This window comes from Micromys minutus, assembly GCF_963924665.1.
Source record: "Micromys minutus genome assembly, chromosome: 30".
Lineage (NCBI taxonomy): Eukaryota > Metazoa > Chordata > Mammalia > Rodentia > Muridae > Micromys > Micromys minutus.
Window position 1 is genome coordinate 13,490,020 of NC_137965.1, and position 17,534 is coordinate 13,507,553.

General features: G+C 45.7%; 1 protein-coding gene and 1 pseudogene across 2 annotated transcripts; one reads left to right on the forward strand and one right to left on the reverse strand.

Annotated features, from left to right (window-relative positions):
• The first annotated feature begins 21 nt into the window (after positions 1 to 21).
• On the forward strand, positions 22 to 16,485 carry ARMT1 (acidic residue methyltransferase 1). The gene is made up of 5 exons (XM_080941599.1): positions 22 to 124; positions 2,607 to 2,712; positions 5,800 to 6,044; positions 11,842 to 12,004; positions 14,815 to 16,485. The coding sequence occupies exons 1-5, from the start codon at positions 84 to 86 to the stop codon at positions 15,577 to 15,579; spliced, it is 1,320 nt and encodes a 439-aa protein (XP_080797725.1). The 5' UTR covers positions 22 to 83; the 3' UTR covers positions 15,580 to 16,485.
• Positions 9,362 to 10,296, reverse strand: LOC308439770 (CCR4-NOT transcription complex subunit 8-like; annotated as a pseudogene). Its single transcript has one exon. The product of its transcript is annotated as a CCR4-NOT transcription complex subunit 8-like (transcript).
• Positions 16,486 to 17,534: the final 1,049 nt, after the last annotated feature.

Below are 17,534 nucleotides of genomic sequence, written 5' to 3' on the forward strand. Positions count from 1 at the left end.
AAGCTCCAGCGCTTCCTATCCGGGCGCCGCCGCGGCCGTTGCACACCGAGCGACGCCAGTGAGTGGCGTGTGGCGCCGGCGCTATGGCCGAGTCCCCGGCGTTTCTCTCCGCTCAGGACGTGGGGTGCGTCTCGCTTTTTCTCTTGCGCACTTGGGAGAGAAAAAAAAAAAATCCGTGTTGGGTGAGGAAGCTGTGAGGGCGGTCGGGAGTGCCCGATCTCTAGGCTGAGAGTTCGAGTCCCGCTCGGGTGGGAGAGAGCCGACTCGCAGTGCTAGCCAGCGTCAGGACCTAACTAGATCCGCTGTGTACCGTCTTCCGTGCTGTCACGTATTCCCAGCTCTTGAGAAACGGAGGCAGGAGGATGGCTGCGATTTCAAGCCAGCTTTCGCTAGTGGAGAGTTCGAGCCCGCTATGGGATTCTTTAGGGAAAGCTTGCCTCTTTAATAAGCGAGGAGGAAAAGCTCTGCGGGGGCTAACAGTTAGGACTCATACCTACTACGGTGTGTATTAATGGTATGGGTCAAAACTAATACTCTTACAACATTTAAATACGGCTTAATATTGTGTGCGTGCGCGCACGCCATTATTCGCAAAAGAGGTCAGAGGACAGCTCTGTGGAGCCGGTTTTCTTCTTTCAGCTCCCAGGAGTTCAAAGAGAACCCAGGCGGCCAGATTTATCCAGCGCCTTACCCACTGAGCCATCTCGCTGGCCCCCAAAATAAATATCATTAGAAGTAGCTCACTGTGGAAGCTCGCGAAGTTCATATTTAGACTTTTCTCCCCTATACACACTTCTCGTGAAAATTATGGTACGCACAGGAGATTCGCCAAAACAGCTAATAGCAAAACGGAATAATGAGTGGAACGTTAGTTTAATTTAAGTTCAATTAAAGTTGTTTAAAACCTACGAATTGTTGAGTGCTGGGATTTTCCACTTGCAGTGTTTTTGGACTGGTTGAGTGCCCCCGGGAAGGCAAACCCGTGGATAAAGGAGAATTACAGCATGCTACAAATTTGAGGGCAAAGTTATAAGTAACAGCAAAAATAAGCATTTTTGTTATTTAATAGCCACTTTTTTGTTTGTTCGTTTGGTTTTCTTTTGACATCGAGTTATTGAATTAGGTAGTAGAGGGTGACCTTGAACTCCAGATACTCCTGCCCCTAGGGATGTCACTATATATAGGTTCTGGTCCCTTCTCTTGGTGGCAAGTGCCTTCCCCTGCTGAGGCATCTCACCAGCCCTTGGGATCCTTTCATGTGCTTAGGTGTGGCCTTGCCTGGGCTTGAGTTCAGTGTCTGTGCCTCCAGAATTAAGCCTGCACTGTTTTGGGAATGTCACTAGGAGTCTCCTGGCTTCCTCCTAACCAGAGGATGGGGGTGGGGGTGTAATAGAACAATAGGGCTTTGCCGGCACCTCAGCTTTTGTTTCTGGAGCCTTAGGAAACAGGTGTTGATAGGCTCCCTCTCTGTTTTGGGCACTATCACTGGTAAACATTCAGTTCTAATTCTAGGAGTTAAAAAAAAAAGCAGGTTCAGAGTCTCAAAACGTCACACTCCAAATGTTTTTTGTTCTGTTTTTGTGTTTTAGTTTGTTTATAGCTCCCATTCAAAGAAGCTTTCTGAAGAAATGCTCAAGGGAGCCCACTGGTTTAAAAGAACAAGGCACTTCCATTTGTAGAAATGTAATAAATTCAACGGAGGAGATTTGGGCAGAGAAAACTGTTGAGCTAAGCACTGTACACTACATTAAAAGGTTACTGTTTCAGGAGCCAGACAGAGGGCCCAGTCATCAAGAGAATCCTGCTCTTGCTCAGGACCCAAGTTTCTTTCCCATAGTCCAGGTCTAGTGGCTCAAAACTTCCTGTAACTCTAGCTCTAGGGGACCCACAGCCTCTGGCCCCAGCAGGCACCTGCAAGTACCCCGCCTACGTCAGGGAAATGCAAATCAAAACTACTTTGAGAGTTCTCTTTCATCTTTCTAAGCCATTGACCTAGGACTGTTTGATTTCGAGACCAGTCCTGGTTACATTGCTGAAGTAGTTTCTGATTTAGAAAAAGAAATTGAGTAGAATAGAAAATAAAGAGAGTCAGTCAAGTTTTGGGGCAGAGCCCAGTATTACAGTCTGCTCAGTGGCCATGACATTGAGTTTCTACCTTTTTTGTCCTTTCTTCCTTCCCTTCCCCTCCTCTTCCCCTCCCCCTCTCCTCCCCTCCCCCCTCCTCTTCCCCTCCTCCTCCCTCTCTCCCTCTTCCCTTCACTCTCCCTCTATCCCACTTCCTCTCCCCCTCCTCTCCCCCTCCATTCCCCCTCTTCCTTCTTCCTTCCAGATGGATCTTATATAGTTATGACAGGATGGCCTTAAATTATTGACCCTCCCACCACTGTCTTCCTGGGGCTAGTGCCACCGTGTTTTACCCTGTTCCGGAGCTTCAGACAAGTGAGCTACGTTCTCAGATAATATCTGTAAAGCAGATAAAACTGGTGTGCCTTTAGCAGTCGTATGAAAAGGAGTTTGAATCCAAATGAGGTGTTCCAGAAACTAAAATTGGTCATGCCTTCTGGTGTTAAAGCTCCTGAGTGATGACATTGGACTGTCTTTCCTAGGTCCTTTGCATATATCACGATTAAGGACAGAATACCACGGATCTTAACCAAGGTTATTGATACATTGCACCGACATAAAAGTGAATTTTTTGAAAAACATGGAGAGGTAAGACTTCTATCTCAGCTTTAATTTTGTGCTAGTTCTTCATGAGAATAGCAGTTATAGAAGGTTCCAGCTCTCACGTAAAGATCTGGGTCTGGCACAGATACTCAGCTGCTTTTCTGTGTGTTGAGGTAGCTTCCGGTTGACCTGTGTGCTCAGAGCTTTAGCCTCACTAAACCTTAATGGTTATAAGTGATGGATGCCCTTGACTTCTTGGAAGAGCTTTTGAGGTTTCACAGATACCTGCGTTACAGCATCTGTATTACTCATCAGAGGCCTTGAGTCCCTCCAGGGTAAAACTGAAGGGCAGTGTGACTCACTGTGATTGACAACACAGCCTGATTAAAGTGCAGGAAAGGCTGGGGTAGGGTAAGACTTTAACAGTCACCTTGCCTGTTCAATCAACAGATGAGAAAACAAAACAAATGTTACTGTGTATAAAGCCTCTAAAACTGTGACTCCAGTTATCTTTGGATTGTGCTCTATGCACTGTGCCTTCTTTTCCTTCTTGTCTTTCTTTTGAGACAAGGTTTCGAGTTTCTAAAGATCTTGAATGCTTGGATTAGTTGTGGGCCACCACTTGCAGATTCTACAGTGCTGGGGAATGAACAAAAGAGCCTGCGCCTCCCCTTCTCCTCCTCTCAGGTGTACTTTACCATCTGAGCTGCACGCCAGGTCCTATAAAGTTCTTGAACACATTGCAGCAGAGATTTATCGTGGTGGCTACTGGTTTGTTTGTATTTTTTGGTTTTTCTAGACATTTTGGTTTCTAGTATTTTGGTTTCCCCATGTAGCTGTGGCTGTCTTGGAACTTAACTCTGTTAGACCATGCTGGCCTGGAACTCACAGGGATCCACCTGCCTCTGCCACTTGGATTAAAATGGAGCAAAGGTGTGGACAGGTATTTTGAGAGTATAGAATTAGCTTTTGTGTGTGTGTGTGTGTGTGTGTGTGTGTGTGTGTGTTATCTATGTTATGGGTGTTTGATCTCTGTGTATGTTTGTGTCCCACACACAGCATGTAGTGACCATAGAGACCAGAAGAGGGCATCAGGTCCCCAGGAACTGGAGTTACTGATGGGTTCATGTGAATGAGGGAACCAAACCTAGGTCTTTAGCAATTTCTTTTTAAACAAATTCTGGTATAATACAGGACCATCTTTTGCTTTCTTCTCTCTTGAGACTATTCAGTTTAGGCTGGCCTTGAACTCAGAGCCTTCTGCCCTGTTTCCTGGCTAGGGTCAGAAGCTTACACCCCCACATCCCCACACCCCCACTCCCTGTCATGTTGGACACTGACATTTGGGCTGATGGATGTTCCCAGTGTTTTATCACATACGTGCAACTTATTTTGGATAGATGTGTGTATTTACTTAAGTAGAAATGAGCCAAATCCAGGTGCTTTGCTGAAATGTTGCCTCCTTTACTTAAACACAAACATGTGAAAGTAACTTTTATTCTCCTGTTGTAGTTTTTCTCTGGGAGGCTTCTGCCTCCCTCTGCTCACCTAGGCCTCGTCCTGGAAGCTTCCAGCCTCCCTATAATCTAATCTAGATCTCGAATGTTTTCAGCCTCTGAGACTTGCTACTCAGTAAGCTCACCCTTTCTCACTCTTTCTAAACTCTTGATGGCTGGTTCAGCTCAGCTGTTCTGGCTCAGACTCCTCTCCACGCTGACTTACTCAGTCTCGCTTTTTCTCTTGGCCTCTGAATTGGCCTCAGACTGACTCTGGCAGTCTGTTCTAATCGTCTGGCTCCTCCTCGTTCTCTGGCTCTTTCTGTGTGTAGCCTGTTCTCTCTTCAGTCTGTCTGTGAAACTGTCGGGGTAACACGTCCTTCTCCCTCTCACCTCTACAGCACTGCTCTCCACTAGCTGGCTGCATCCTGTATCCTATACGGTGCTCTCTTCCTCTTGTGCCGTCCACACCTTAAGTGCCTTCCCTTTGTTCTTTCTTCATGAGGATCGGGCAGATCCTATTCTGTCAAATCTTTCTCTGATTCGTCATTTAGTCTGCCACCCAATTAGACATCACCTTCAACCATGAGTGCTTCTTTCTACACACTAAATTTACCTTCATTGTTTGGGATTACAGCTGTGTACTAAGGGCATGACTATATTTCAGCCAGAGGGATTGTGTACTAAGGGCTGAGCCACACAATAGAAACATATCTAAATATCCTGTAACAGAGCCAACCAGAAGTCTTTTATAATTTGGATTTTTTTCAACTGGAGTGACTAAAGATATAGTAACTGGCCACATCTTATAGTGTAGCTTCAGCCTCTTGCTCCTGTGAGCAGGTGGCCATGTTGGTTAAGCATTTGAAAGCAAGGTCTGTTGTCAGTGCAACCTTGTCCATTTCACTGTGCTGGGAGCACTTGATAGCGAAAAGGTTTGGGTGTGGGTGTAGCATAGTGACTGAGTGCTTGCCGAGCATGCAGGAAGTGCTGGCTTCCATTCTGAGCAGAGGAGGAGGGAGAAGATGGGTTGGCAAGCAGGTGGGATTGAAGCACAACAGGGGCTTTCCTAACAACCGTCTTATAAAAACCCTCATCTCTCCCAGCCCAGGCTGCCCTCAGCCTCTATACAGCCTTTTATTAGCCCTTTGGTCCTGGTGTCTCAGCTCCACAGAACTGGGATTACAGTAGCACCCTCCCTGTCTCGGCTGTCTCTTGTGTTCCATGCATCTTGCTGGTGTGGAGTTGAGATGCTGTATGGTTATCGCACTGTGTGTCTCCTCTCTGATGGGCATCTGCCTGGCACTGACCTGGAAGCAAGAATATAGACTGGAGAGCTGCCAGGAGGAACTCTGGGAGTCCAGGTTTGCTTCCTAGTCATGGCACTGGAAGGGTATGCAAGTGGGAAGGGTGGCCCTTCCCTCTGCCTTGGTCAGCCTTGAAAACGGAAAGGCCAGGTCTTTCTTAGAAAGCAGGAAAGAAAGGTCATTGAGATCTGTGTGCCGTCTGTCTGTGGGTTTACAGTACTGTTTTCCTTCTTCACTTAGGTCCATAAAGCCACACGCCCTGAAGGATGTGTATCCACGTGTGCACCCACAAACAGCAAAGCTTTTCTTGTCCTTTTGTACCTTCACAGGAAGGTGTTGAAGCTGAAAAGAAAGCCATCTCTCTCCTTTCTAAATTACGGAATGAACTGCAGACAGACAAACCAATTATCCCCCTGGTGGACAAGTGTGCTGACACGGACATGTGGAACCAGTACCTGGAGTACCAGCGGAGCCTTTTAAATGAAGGTGACGGGGAGCCACGCTGGTTCTTCTCGCCCTGGTTGTTTGTAGAGTGCTACATGTACCGGAGGATCCATGAAGCCATCATGCAGAGGCAGGTGCACAGCTAGTAGATAACAAGTGTTTATGTAATCAACAGTGATTTTTAGTAGTCTATCAGGGGCCGGCAAGATGGCTCAGCAGGTTAAGGGCTTGCTGCCAAAACGGAAAAACCCACATAGTGGAAGGAGAGAACTGAACCCCCAAAATTGTCCTTTAATCTGTCTTCTATAGGCAAACCATGTCACATGAACACCCCTACCCACTCCCACTCCAGAGGTTTTCCCTAGAACTGGAGTTACCAGGGGTTCTGAGTTAATTGATTCAAGTGCTGGAAACAGACCCTGGGTCCTGGAAGAATAGGAAGTGCTCTTAACCACTGTATTCTCCAGCCCTGCTCTTTTGTTTTTAATGGCTAGATCAAAGCAAAACCTAAATCATATATTCCAAACACGTATTCTATTTACCTTTTCTTAAGAAATTCTGACGTGCATTTGATTTATAATTAAAAGAAGAGGTAATGCGAAAGGTTAGTTTATAGGTTCTGAAAACACAAATTAGATGTAGGAGCAGCCCTTTAGTGCCTGTTTGTAACACCATGGTGAAGCTCAGGCCCCATGACCAGCCTGCAACACTGGGTGCTCTCAGAACTGGGGAAGCAAGCAGGAGTGGTCGAGAATAGAGACATCAGGCAGCTAGTGAGCAGTTGAGAAGACTCCCCAGGCTGGCTCCAGTGAGACAGCATATTTAATTGGGAGGACAAAGGCTGTTTAAACCTTTAGGGAGTGGGTGGGGTGTTCGGGGAGAGTGGACATCATTGGTGGGGGCCAGAGCAGTGAGGATGCCAACCTTACAAGGAGAGGACGCTCACCCTGGCTGCCAGACTATGTGACCTCCTCCAAGGGGTGAGGGTGGGGGCGCAGGGCTGTGTGGGCCGGGATATGCAGGCCTGGGCCAGGTGGGGAGCTATCCCTGCTGATCTCAGATCCAGATTTCTGGGTTTTGGACAGATCTCAACCCCACTCTTGCTCCTGACCAGCTAGCTGCCCCAGTCCACGGCTTCCTGCCCCACAATCATAGGAAGATGTATAGTAATTGATCATAGCCAATCTGAGAAAATGAGGCAAGAAGGGTGTATGTCTGAGGACAACCTGAGTTGTATGGCAAGTTCTAGGTTATCCTCAGCATGAGACCCTGTGAAAGAAGGAAAAAGTGAATCAAATCCATCAACCAAACCAATCCTAATTACAAATGAAATCATTTTAAGAAATAGTACAACTTTGAGTCTAGCTTTTGCTGAAAGATACATCCTAGAACTTTGTTTTGTCCTTGGGAGCAGCTCCCTGACCTGGGTCAGGTTTGTTGTTGTTCGTCTCATTTTGGTTTTTTGCCTGCTTTAAGGCTATGTATTGATTTACTGATTATATAGAGAGTTTTTCTTCCTGAGACACGGTCTCGATGTCTTTGAACTCACACAGCCCAGGCAGGCGTCAAAACCACAGTCCTCCTGTCTCAGTCCCGAGTGCTGAGATTACAGGTGAGTGCACCACACCTGGCTCCTAAGCTTTAGAACCGAGCTGGTGGGCTCATCAGTACGGACGCACATGCGCAGTCGTGCACATGCTGAGGAGTACTGCACGTTGTGAGCCCTCCTCTGGTCCTCTGTGGTGCTGAGAGCTTAGTTGTTCCACTTTGGACTTTTATAAAGAACAAAGCTACAAACATTGTAATATGGGATTTTTGGGGGGGGTTAAATTTATTTTGTTTTAGTTTTTACTTTGTGTGTATGTGTGCTTTGTCTGCATGTATGTCTGTGTACCACTTGCATGGCTGGACCTGCAGATGCCAGAAGAGGGCGTCAGACCCCCTGGAACTGGAGTTACAAATAGAGCTGCCATGTCGGTGCTGAAAATTGAACCTGGGTTCTCTGGGGAGTAGCCAGTGCTCTTAACCACTGAGCCCCGTTTTATCTGCCCAGTTCTAACATGTTTTTGATGATGATATGTGTTTCTGTTGGTAATAGTTTTATGTGTAAGGTTTGCTCAGGGCATATGGCCATACGCACCTCATTAGATTCTGAAGTAGTGAGTGTTCTGAAATGAGAAACTGTGCAAATCTATATGATATTTTTTCCCTTAATCATAAACAAACACTTATGTTCATACATGAACTGTGACTTTAATCAGTAACTATTAGTTAAAGAACGTGATTGACAGACTTTCCGGTAGAGCGCTAGAGTATTTCTGCTTCCTAGGCCAGTGGTGTCCCCATGATGTGTTGTCCCCATGATGTGGTGGTCATAGCCCCCATGTCAGCGTGTATTCCAGCGCAACCCTGAGTGCCCAGCTCCATACGGCACAGGATACAGCACCCACCCTCTCCCTCCCCCTCTCCCTCCTTTCCTTTGCCAGTCTAGAATTCACTATGAAGCCCAGGCTGGCCCTAAATTTCAGAAAATCCTCCTGCCTCAGCCTTATATAGGCATAGACCACCATGCCGGACTGCTTCTTCTCTACGTAACTAGGTTTTTGGGTCACACAGAACAGGCCTCACTGGGTCTGTGGGCTTTTGTTTGCCACCCTCCATATTTGAACTTGTTCCATGCAAATGGCCTCTTGCCCTTTTCAGTCACCTCGAAGGACTGACTGATTTCAATACCGCTGTCATTGCTAAAATACCCTTTTTTTAATGGTTCAAAAGCAATCTTTATTTTACAAAATTAAATAATATTTACAAGCATCTTAAATACCAGCTTTAATACTTGACACTTTGTTATCATTTCAAATTAGTTTCCCACACACTTTTAAAAGGAAGACATTTCCTTCCTAAGTGAGCTGCTGCCGTCTGTCTCTGCCTCCCAAAGTTTTTACTTTCTTAAAATTGTCCTTTCTGTGTGCTTCCTAAATGCCTAACCTTAAAAACAGTCAGCAGGCTTCCAAGCACAGCTGTGGGGGTAACTCCATGGCTTCTGAGGTGAACCCCTTACTGTCCTGCTCACAGTGATGCCTGTGCCTGTTCTAAAACTCGGGTTCCAGAGCTCAGCACGGCCATTATTATCCTGTACCGGCAGGACTGCTCTGTCCTGGAGAAGCACAAGCAAGGCCAAGAGCCCGCTGGCACAGACCTGCTTCCCAAGAGCATGTCCCTGCTCTCTGGCAGCCTCGGCTCATCGGAGCATCTTCATCAGAGCAGCGAAGCCAGAGGAATGGCAACACATAAGACTCATATACAGTTTACTGCTCTGTTCCAGACCTGGAGATGTAAAAAGGTGTCCACGGAGCCATGCATGCTGGTGGCAGGAGGCAGCAGAGGGGTGTGGGCATGAGGACAAGGAAGACTTGTTTACACATTCAGAGCAAACCCCTCCTAGATCTAAGATAAAGGCATCCTTAAATAAAACCCAAAATCTCTGCGTGGAGGAGAGGCAGGTCCGTGAGTGGCTGGGCCGACAGCACGTGTGGTACAGTGCGAGCTCTCACTGCGGCGCGTGTTGTTGACCGTGGCCGAGATGCTTGTCTTCCCTGGGCAGAGTCCACATCCTCACTCTTTTCTGGGCCACTCCCATGCCCAGGCGGGAGAGGTGCCCACAATGCTTGGCATCATCAGTATTGTCCTCAAAGAGTAGCTCTTTCATCCTGAAGAAAGCTATCCCGTCAGCAGAGTGTGAACCTGCTTGATGCCGCCTTCCGATGCTCTGCAATCCAGCTGCTCAGCCACCTCCCTTATGATTTTTGCAGCTCTTCCTCAGGAATTTCACATCATAAATGGACGGGAAGAAGATTCAGGATGTGGAAAAACTCGTGCTCGTCTTCTTACAGTCTAGAATCTGTAAGCAGCTTAACCATGTAGCCAAATCATAACCACTGTGAAACGAAAGCCTCTTGACGTCACAGAGAATCACTCCCGACATCATAAGCAGCTCTGCAAAGTGCGGTGTTTTGATCCCTTCTCTGTTGTGTTTCTGGAACTGCAGGCCAGAGTTTGCAAGCAGGTCTATGGAATCCTGGGAGTACATGTCCTGTCACGTTGAACTTGAAGTTGAACTGCCACGTGTTGACTCCAGAAGGGTCCTCCCCTTCTCACTGGTGACGTTAGGTCAGCTGGATGAGATTTAGAAGGTCAACATTGCACTGCAAAAGCTGATGCTGCTAATCTATGGAGCTTCGACATTCACCAATTGGTCGTACAACAACACCTGGAAACTGTCCATAGCGATATAGCTGTAGCTGAGGACAGACAGTCTCACGCATCTTCTGCATCACTCCTCAAGATTGCTGACCCTCACCTCACAAATACCTTCTTTTTTACAAGTGCCGCAGGCATCCTGAACACACCTGAGGAGCCACTGTGTTTGATTTAATTGTCCACACTGGATCCAATCCTGGCTGCTAGCCCCGCAGAGTGTGGGTGGCAGTGGCCCTTGACCCCGAGCTATCCTCCCTCTTACCCCAGATCTGCTCTAGGAACCCAGCACGACAGCCCTAAAATACTTTTTAATTCTTTGGAATTTCTTCCCAAGCCCATTTCCAGTCCTCAAAAAGGAAAACTAGTTTTGTTAATTTTGAGTCACTCCAAGTTTTTTTTTAAAGATTTATTCATCTATTATATATAAGTACACTGTAGCTGTCTTCAGACACACCAGAGAGCATCAGATCTCATTACAGATGGTTGTGAGCCACCATGTGGTTGCTGGGAATTGAACTCAGGACCTCTAGAAGAGCAGTCAGTGCTCTTAACCACTGAGCCATCCCTCCAGCCCCACTCCAAGTTTTTTAATCAAAATGTTTAAATTTAATCAACTCAGCTTGATTGTGGTGTATTCTACTGACATTTCTGAGTGACGTTTGCCTGTCGCCAAGAGAGCTCCACAGTCACTGACTGAGTGTTTAATAATATGCCACAGGTTCTGAAGAAAGTTCCCAAAGAGTTGCTGCAAAGTGCTTTGGCAGTGACAGCACCCTCGGAGTAGAGGTGTGGCTTCCCACACTCACTGCTGGTCAGAAGGAGCAGCAACACCTGGTATGTCATTTATAAGAACAGTCTTGCTCAAAGTTGAGGCAGGAGGACTTGCCATGAGGTCTTCTAGGCCAGCGTGGACTACACAGTGAGAGCCTGCCTCAAAAACAAAATCAAACAGACCTCATATGAGACCTCCATATTTTTATTGTTTTTATCCTAACATGGATGGCCTATGAAGAATATAGCTAACTACAAACATCAGTTAACAAGGGTGTCTTTTCAGTTTCTTAACGGCTGTCATATTGGTACTTGTATCTTGTTAGTTATTTTCTTATACCTTCTCGTGAAGATGATAAAGCCATAACACAAACGTCGCCTTGGGTCAGAAGTTTGATACCCTCCAAATCTGTACAAATGATCTGTTTTGACAGAGTATTCACCGCTTTCCTCAAGGGCTCTCTGGCTGCGACTCTTGGTGACCACTGTGGCATTGATGACCTGTGTTGTTATTAGGAGCCCTCTACATAGGGATGAAAGGATGTTGAATTGAAGTAGTCTAGTTTTGCTCTGTTACTTTCTTTGAGATAGGATCTCACTATGTAGCCTTGGTTGGCCTGGAGTGCACACCAGGCCTCCTTGAACTCATAGAGATCCGTTTGCTTTTGCCTGTGGTGCAGCAGGGTTAAAGGTGTGTGCCACCAGCCATTCCTGGCCCAGAGATTTGCTTCTCTGTGACTAAGTGGTTGGTGCTGTGTCTCTGATCTTTAGTTAGTTACTGAGATGGCAGTGCTGTCTTCCCCTTAGGGACTGCGGTCACTCAAGCCAGGGCTTCTTGTTTGTTTAAAGGCTAAGGACTCGCAGAAATGCTTCACTGTGTTTTTCTCCTGCCACAGCCCTCCCATCCACAACTTCGATGTGTTTAAGGAAAGCAAAGATGAGAACTTCTTTGAGTCGCAGGACTCCATTGATGCTTTGTGTGCACACTTGCTGCAGCTGAAGCCCGTCAGAGACCTCGGGGAAAACCAGATCCAGGATGAGTTCTTCAAACTCCTGCAGGTAAGCGTTACGTCATTCTAGTACTTTTACATCCAGTCTGCCAAGAGTACTGCACGCATGACTATACACATACATGTTATTTTATACAGATATTCATGCATCAGTAACATGTTTTATGATTCTTTTTTAGCTACATTTGTTCCTTTTTCTTTGATGTTTTCTTTCTGTGATCTGTCCCTTATGTTAGTCTGAGATTTAAAAAGAGAGAGAGAACCCTACAAGCTAGCTCATTGCTCCTGACAGCTCACTCTTTCAGGAAATACTTCTTTTTAACCTGTGTCCTTTGTCCCATAAGCAGACCCAATCTTAAAGGAGAAGGAGTCAGCCATTTGCCTCCTGTCTCTGATCTCACTGCTGTCCACACTATTTCTGCTCCCTCATAGAGAAAGCCAGAGTTGTCTTCTGTTCTAAGAGACGCCTGAAGTTCTTTTAGCCTTTTGGCTCACAGGGAACAGTGTTCTGTTCTCAGAGCTGAGAGCTCTGAGACTGTCCATGTAAATAATTTTGGACCTTTTAAAAATAAAGTTGGTTAATTTAAAAAAAGTGTGAATGAAAGGCTGACAATTAAATGCATAGTAAAATGTGGAAATGATGAAATAAGTTTTTAAAACCACCAATAAAGAAAATAAAATTACATTCATATACAAAGATAAAAAAATAATAATTTGGACCTACTGTGCTAAGCTCTTTTGTAGACATAGATAGGATTAAATAAAAAAAGGCCACCTTTGCTGCCCTAGCACCTATTTAGATTTTGAGACAGTTGTACTCTATCCTGACAGGCCTGTAATTCCTGTAGTGTAGGCTAACCTCAAACTCACAGCAGTCCTCCTGCCTCAGCCTCTCAAGTGCTGGGATTACAGGTATGAGACACTACTCCCAGCTTAGTGCTTGTGATGCTGAGGGCACGGGTGACCTGAGGTGGGTTGGAAGGCATATGCAGAGCCAGAGGGCGCCGCCTCAGCTGCAGACTGTCAGGAGTGCCATGTGCGTGTGGGTGCTGCAGGCTGAGGGAAGGGTGACTTGGAGTTTTACAGTGATTTCTGGGGCACAGTCTTGCCACAGTGTACAGGTGGAGAACAAATTTCCAGGGTTGTCTGTCCTTCCACATGTTGGGTTCAGGGACTGAATCCTCGGTGGCAATGCTGTTACCTACTGAGCCATCTTACGAGCCCTACTTTAAGTTTTATTTAAGCATTTTGTCTTAAAAAAAAATTCCATTAGTTAATCTTAACGATGCTCTTGGTTGAAGATGTATTTAGTATTTCGTTTGTTCTGTTTTGAGCCAGGGCCTTCCATACTGTGCAGGCTGGCCTTGGACCCCATGGTGCAGGCATTCCTTTTGTTTGAGCCTTCTCCCAGATAGCTGGGAATGTAGCCGTGTGCCACCATACCTGGGCATTTTCCTAACTTTAAGAATGACAGCTGGATATGGTGGCACACACATTTCATCCCAGCATTTAAGATCCTGGTGAATTCAAGGCCATTCAGGGCTGGATAGTAAAAGCACATTTCAGAAAAAGTGCATATAAATGAGAGTAGAGTCTCTCTGGACAATAGTGTGTGTGTGTGTGTGTGTGTGTGTGTGTGTGTGCTTGTGAATTAGTATATGTGTGTAAATGAGTGAATAAATGTGTGTATGTGAATTAGTATATATGTATGTGAATTAGTGAGTGTGTGTACATGTGTGTGTACAAGTGAGTGTGTGTATGTGTGTGCCTGGAAGCCAGGAAGGATGGCAGATTGCTCAGAGCTGGAGTCTGGGTGTGATATGTGGGTGCTGGAATCAAACTTGGGTCCTCACGATTACACAGCCAGTGCTCTTGGCTGCTGAACCATCCCTGTAGGCCCTTGGGTGATCTTTAAGAGCAAAGTGTTAGAGGAAAACAGTTGTCCATTTCCATGTGGTCTGTGGCAACTTCCCTTCTGACCTCTAGAGCTGCCGGGTGTTACAGAGACTATGTGGTCCGTGTGTTTTTGTGGTGATGCTGGGGTTGAACTCAGGCCCTCAGGTGTTTCAAGCTAGTGCTGCAAGTGTGAGCTTCACACCAGCCGCTGTGCAAAATGGTTCTATAGCCAAGACTTTGGTGTGCCATGACATGCATCATGTCTCATTGGGCTTGCCGAACCTGAGCCTTAGGGACCTTAACTGCTGGTGATCTGTAAGGGACGGTGTTTGAACACGGGTCCGGCTCCAAGTCTGCAGTCCTGGACGTGGAATTTTGTAGTTTACAACCCACAGGATTACATATTATTCCCTAGAAAACAGCACTGAGCTTTGCTTCAGTATGTAGCTAAATGATAGACAGCTACATTGTGCCTGAGGCTAACATCACCTTGTCTTGAGGATTAGGTCCTGAGAGTCTCTGTCCAGTTTCCACCAGCAAACAAACACACTTGGTCTCAGGTTCCCAGGCCCTCCTAAGGCTGTATGAGACGTACAAAGGATATAACAGTTTGGAGAGATGCAGAGTGGAAGAGCTGGGCTTTTCTCTTGATTTCCAGTTATAAAATAGATTGTGATCCTCTCTCTTAGAGCTTCTGATGGTATTGTGACATCCATGTCTCTAAATTAGTAATATAGGTGCTAATGCTACTTATACTTGTATATGGTCACCAAAATGTCATTGTCTCTCATTATTAAATATCAAGTATCATGTAATACATTCTGTGTTAGAGAAACCATAGACTTGGTGGACATTTTAAGAACTTTATAGAAATATTATGAGTATTTTGGATACCTTCTTGTTCAGTGGAGTTCTTGACTATGTAAAAGAGTAATGACATTTTGTTTTCTTTCTTTATTTCAGATTTCTCTCTGGGGAAATAAGTGTGACCTGTCTCTCTCAGGTGGAAAAAGTAGTTCTCAGAAGGCCAATATAATCAATTCTTTGCAAGACCTAAAACCATTCATTTTAGTAAATGACACAGAATCTCTCTGGGCATTGCTCAGTAAGTTAAAGAAAACAGCAGAACCCCGAGTAGTTAGAGTAGACATCGTTCTGGATAACTCTGGGTTTGAACTGATTACAGACTTAGTGTTTGCAGACTTCCTGTTAGCCTCTGAGTTAGCGACTGAGATCCACTTTCACGGGAAGACTATCCCGTGGTTTGTGTCTGACGTCACTGTGCGGGACTTTGATTGGATCATTGAGCATATGAAGAGTAGCAATCTGGAGTCTACGTCTGCCAGTGGGGCCAGCTGGGAGGCCTATATCAGGATGGGGAGGTGGGTTTACCACGACCATGCCTTCTGGACTCTGCCTCACCCATACTGTGTGATGCCCCAGGTCGCCCCTGACTTATATTCGGAACTGCAAAAGGCAGTCCTTGTTTTATTCAAGGGAGATTTGAATTACAGGAAGCTGATGGGTGACAGAAAGTGGAAGTTCACCTTTCCATTCCATCAGGCACTGAGTGGCTTCCACCCTGCACCTCTCTGTAGCATAAGAACACTGAAGTGTGAGCTTCAGGTTGGTCTGCAGCCTGGGCAGGCCGAGCAGCTCACAGCCTCTGACCCCCACTGGCTGACCACAGGCAAGTATGGGATATTTCAGTTTGATGGGCCGCTTTGACTCCACCCAGAAGTTCCTGGTTGCAGAGAATGTTCTGAGTATCTCTCTTCAGCCTCAGAAAACCAGCATGGAGTTACGCCTGGCTTCTGATCAGTGTGGGAAGGCCCATTTCTCAGTTCTCCTATCTTATGTACTGTAGATGAGGCTTCCTTGGAATGGTTTCCCCCACTGCTTTGTTTTGAGTTTTAAGCCAGTTACTCTTCTGTTGGAATTTTTGTCACTATTGAAAATTAAATGCAAGCTTTCAGGTGGTTTTAATGAACTCATTTTTAATTTCAGAGAATGCAAAGCTGTGAGGGAGGGGCCTTTGCTTTACAACTAATTGTTTGTTAACCTTGTTTTCTTAAACTGAATGATTATTTAATATCTAGGAAGCTTAAGTATTATTTTACTTAGTTTTGGCTTTTGAATTCGTGGCCCAGAGCCTTGTAAGAGCTCTCCCGGGAGGCATGCGCATGATGCTTGAACACACAGGACAGAATTACCTCAGACCTAAACTACAGCCTGCTCTCTTGCACGCACTAAGTTTTCAAAGCCCATTTCTTTGCATAGATTTGTATTTCGATTGACCCGTGGAATGGGTCAAAGCCCAAACTGGACGTCGTAAAAGGTGATTGACGAGGTGTGAGTGTAGTTGTGTTCCCATTGTCCTTACGACTGCCATGTTGGTATCAGCACCACTGCGGTGTCCAGATGAACACAACTTCAGTTGCGGTAGCAGAATGTTAGATGGAAATGACTGTTATGTGTTGTTTTAGATACTGCCAAGCTGAGCTCAGTCTTCTTATCACACATCATGTGGTCCTCGCCTCGGACATGGTCAGTCTGTAAATTCATGTTACTTTGTTTCAAAACAAATTGGAAATAAAGTTGAAATGCTCTCTTGTACTGGAATAATAAAATGAATTTTACAGAGAATTCTCACTGGTTTTTATTTGCTTTTGGGATAAGTGAAGACAAGTAGATTAAACATGAGATCTACACAATACACTACTTTAACTGTTCCCTACAGTCACTGAGACGGTGTGGCAGTGAAGCTGGACTTTGCTCTTGAACAGGTGGGGTTCTGCAGGACGTACAATGGCCATTCCTTCTTGGTGTTTAGGTTCAAGATGGTATGACTCAGATCAAGACTGTATAAAATAGGGGTAATTTCAATGAAGCTAAGCACAACCTGATGACAGAGACTAAGCCAGAGCAATCCTTGTGCTTTCCTATAACAACGTGTGTTTAATTGGGACTGGCTTACAGGTTCTGAGGCTCAGTTCATTATCATCATAGCAGGAAGCCTTCGTCCAGGCAGGAATGGTACAGGAGGAGCTGAGCCTTCTAACAGCTTGGTCTGAAGGCAAACAGAAGGTTGACTTCCCCAGGCAGCTAGGAGTAGGCTCTCTTCTGCAATGGGTGGAGCCTGAACATAGGAGGAGACCTCCAGAGCCCGCCCACACATGGCACACTTCCTCCAACAGGACCACACCCCCTAACAGTCCACTCCCTATAAGCCAGGCATATCACTGTGATAACTTCCAGTGTGGCTTATTTGCTCAATATGATCATCTTCACCTCCATTTTCTTCTATATGGTTGAATAAAACCCCATTGTATGAAAGCCATGTTTTCTTTATCCATTCATGTTTGTAGCTACTTAGTCTGATCTTGTAAGTTGTCTATTATGAATGTTGGTTTCCCCACATATTAACAACAGATAATAAAATAATAAACATTTAAAAAGCACTCAACTCTTTTTTTATTAGTTTTTTCTGAGACAGGGTTTCACTCTGTAGCCCTGGCTGTCTTCATGTAGACCAGGCTGGCTTCAAATTCACCAGATATCCACCTGCCTTTGCATCCCCAGTGCTAGGATTAAGGACATGCACCACTGTACCCAGCAGCCCCCGACTTCTAATGGCATCCTATCAGCCATTCGTTCAACACCTGATGTTTGAAGGAGATGCA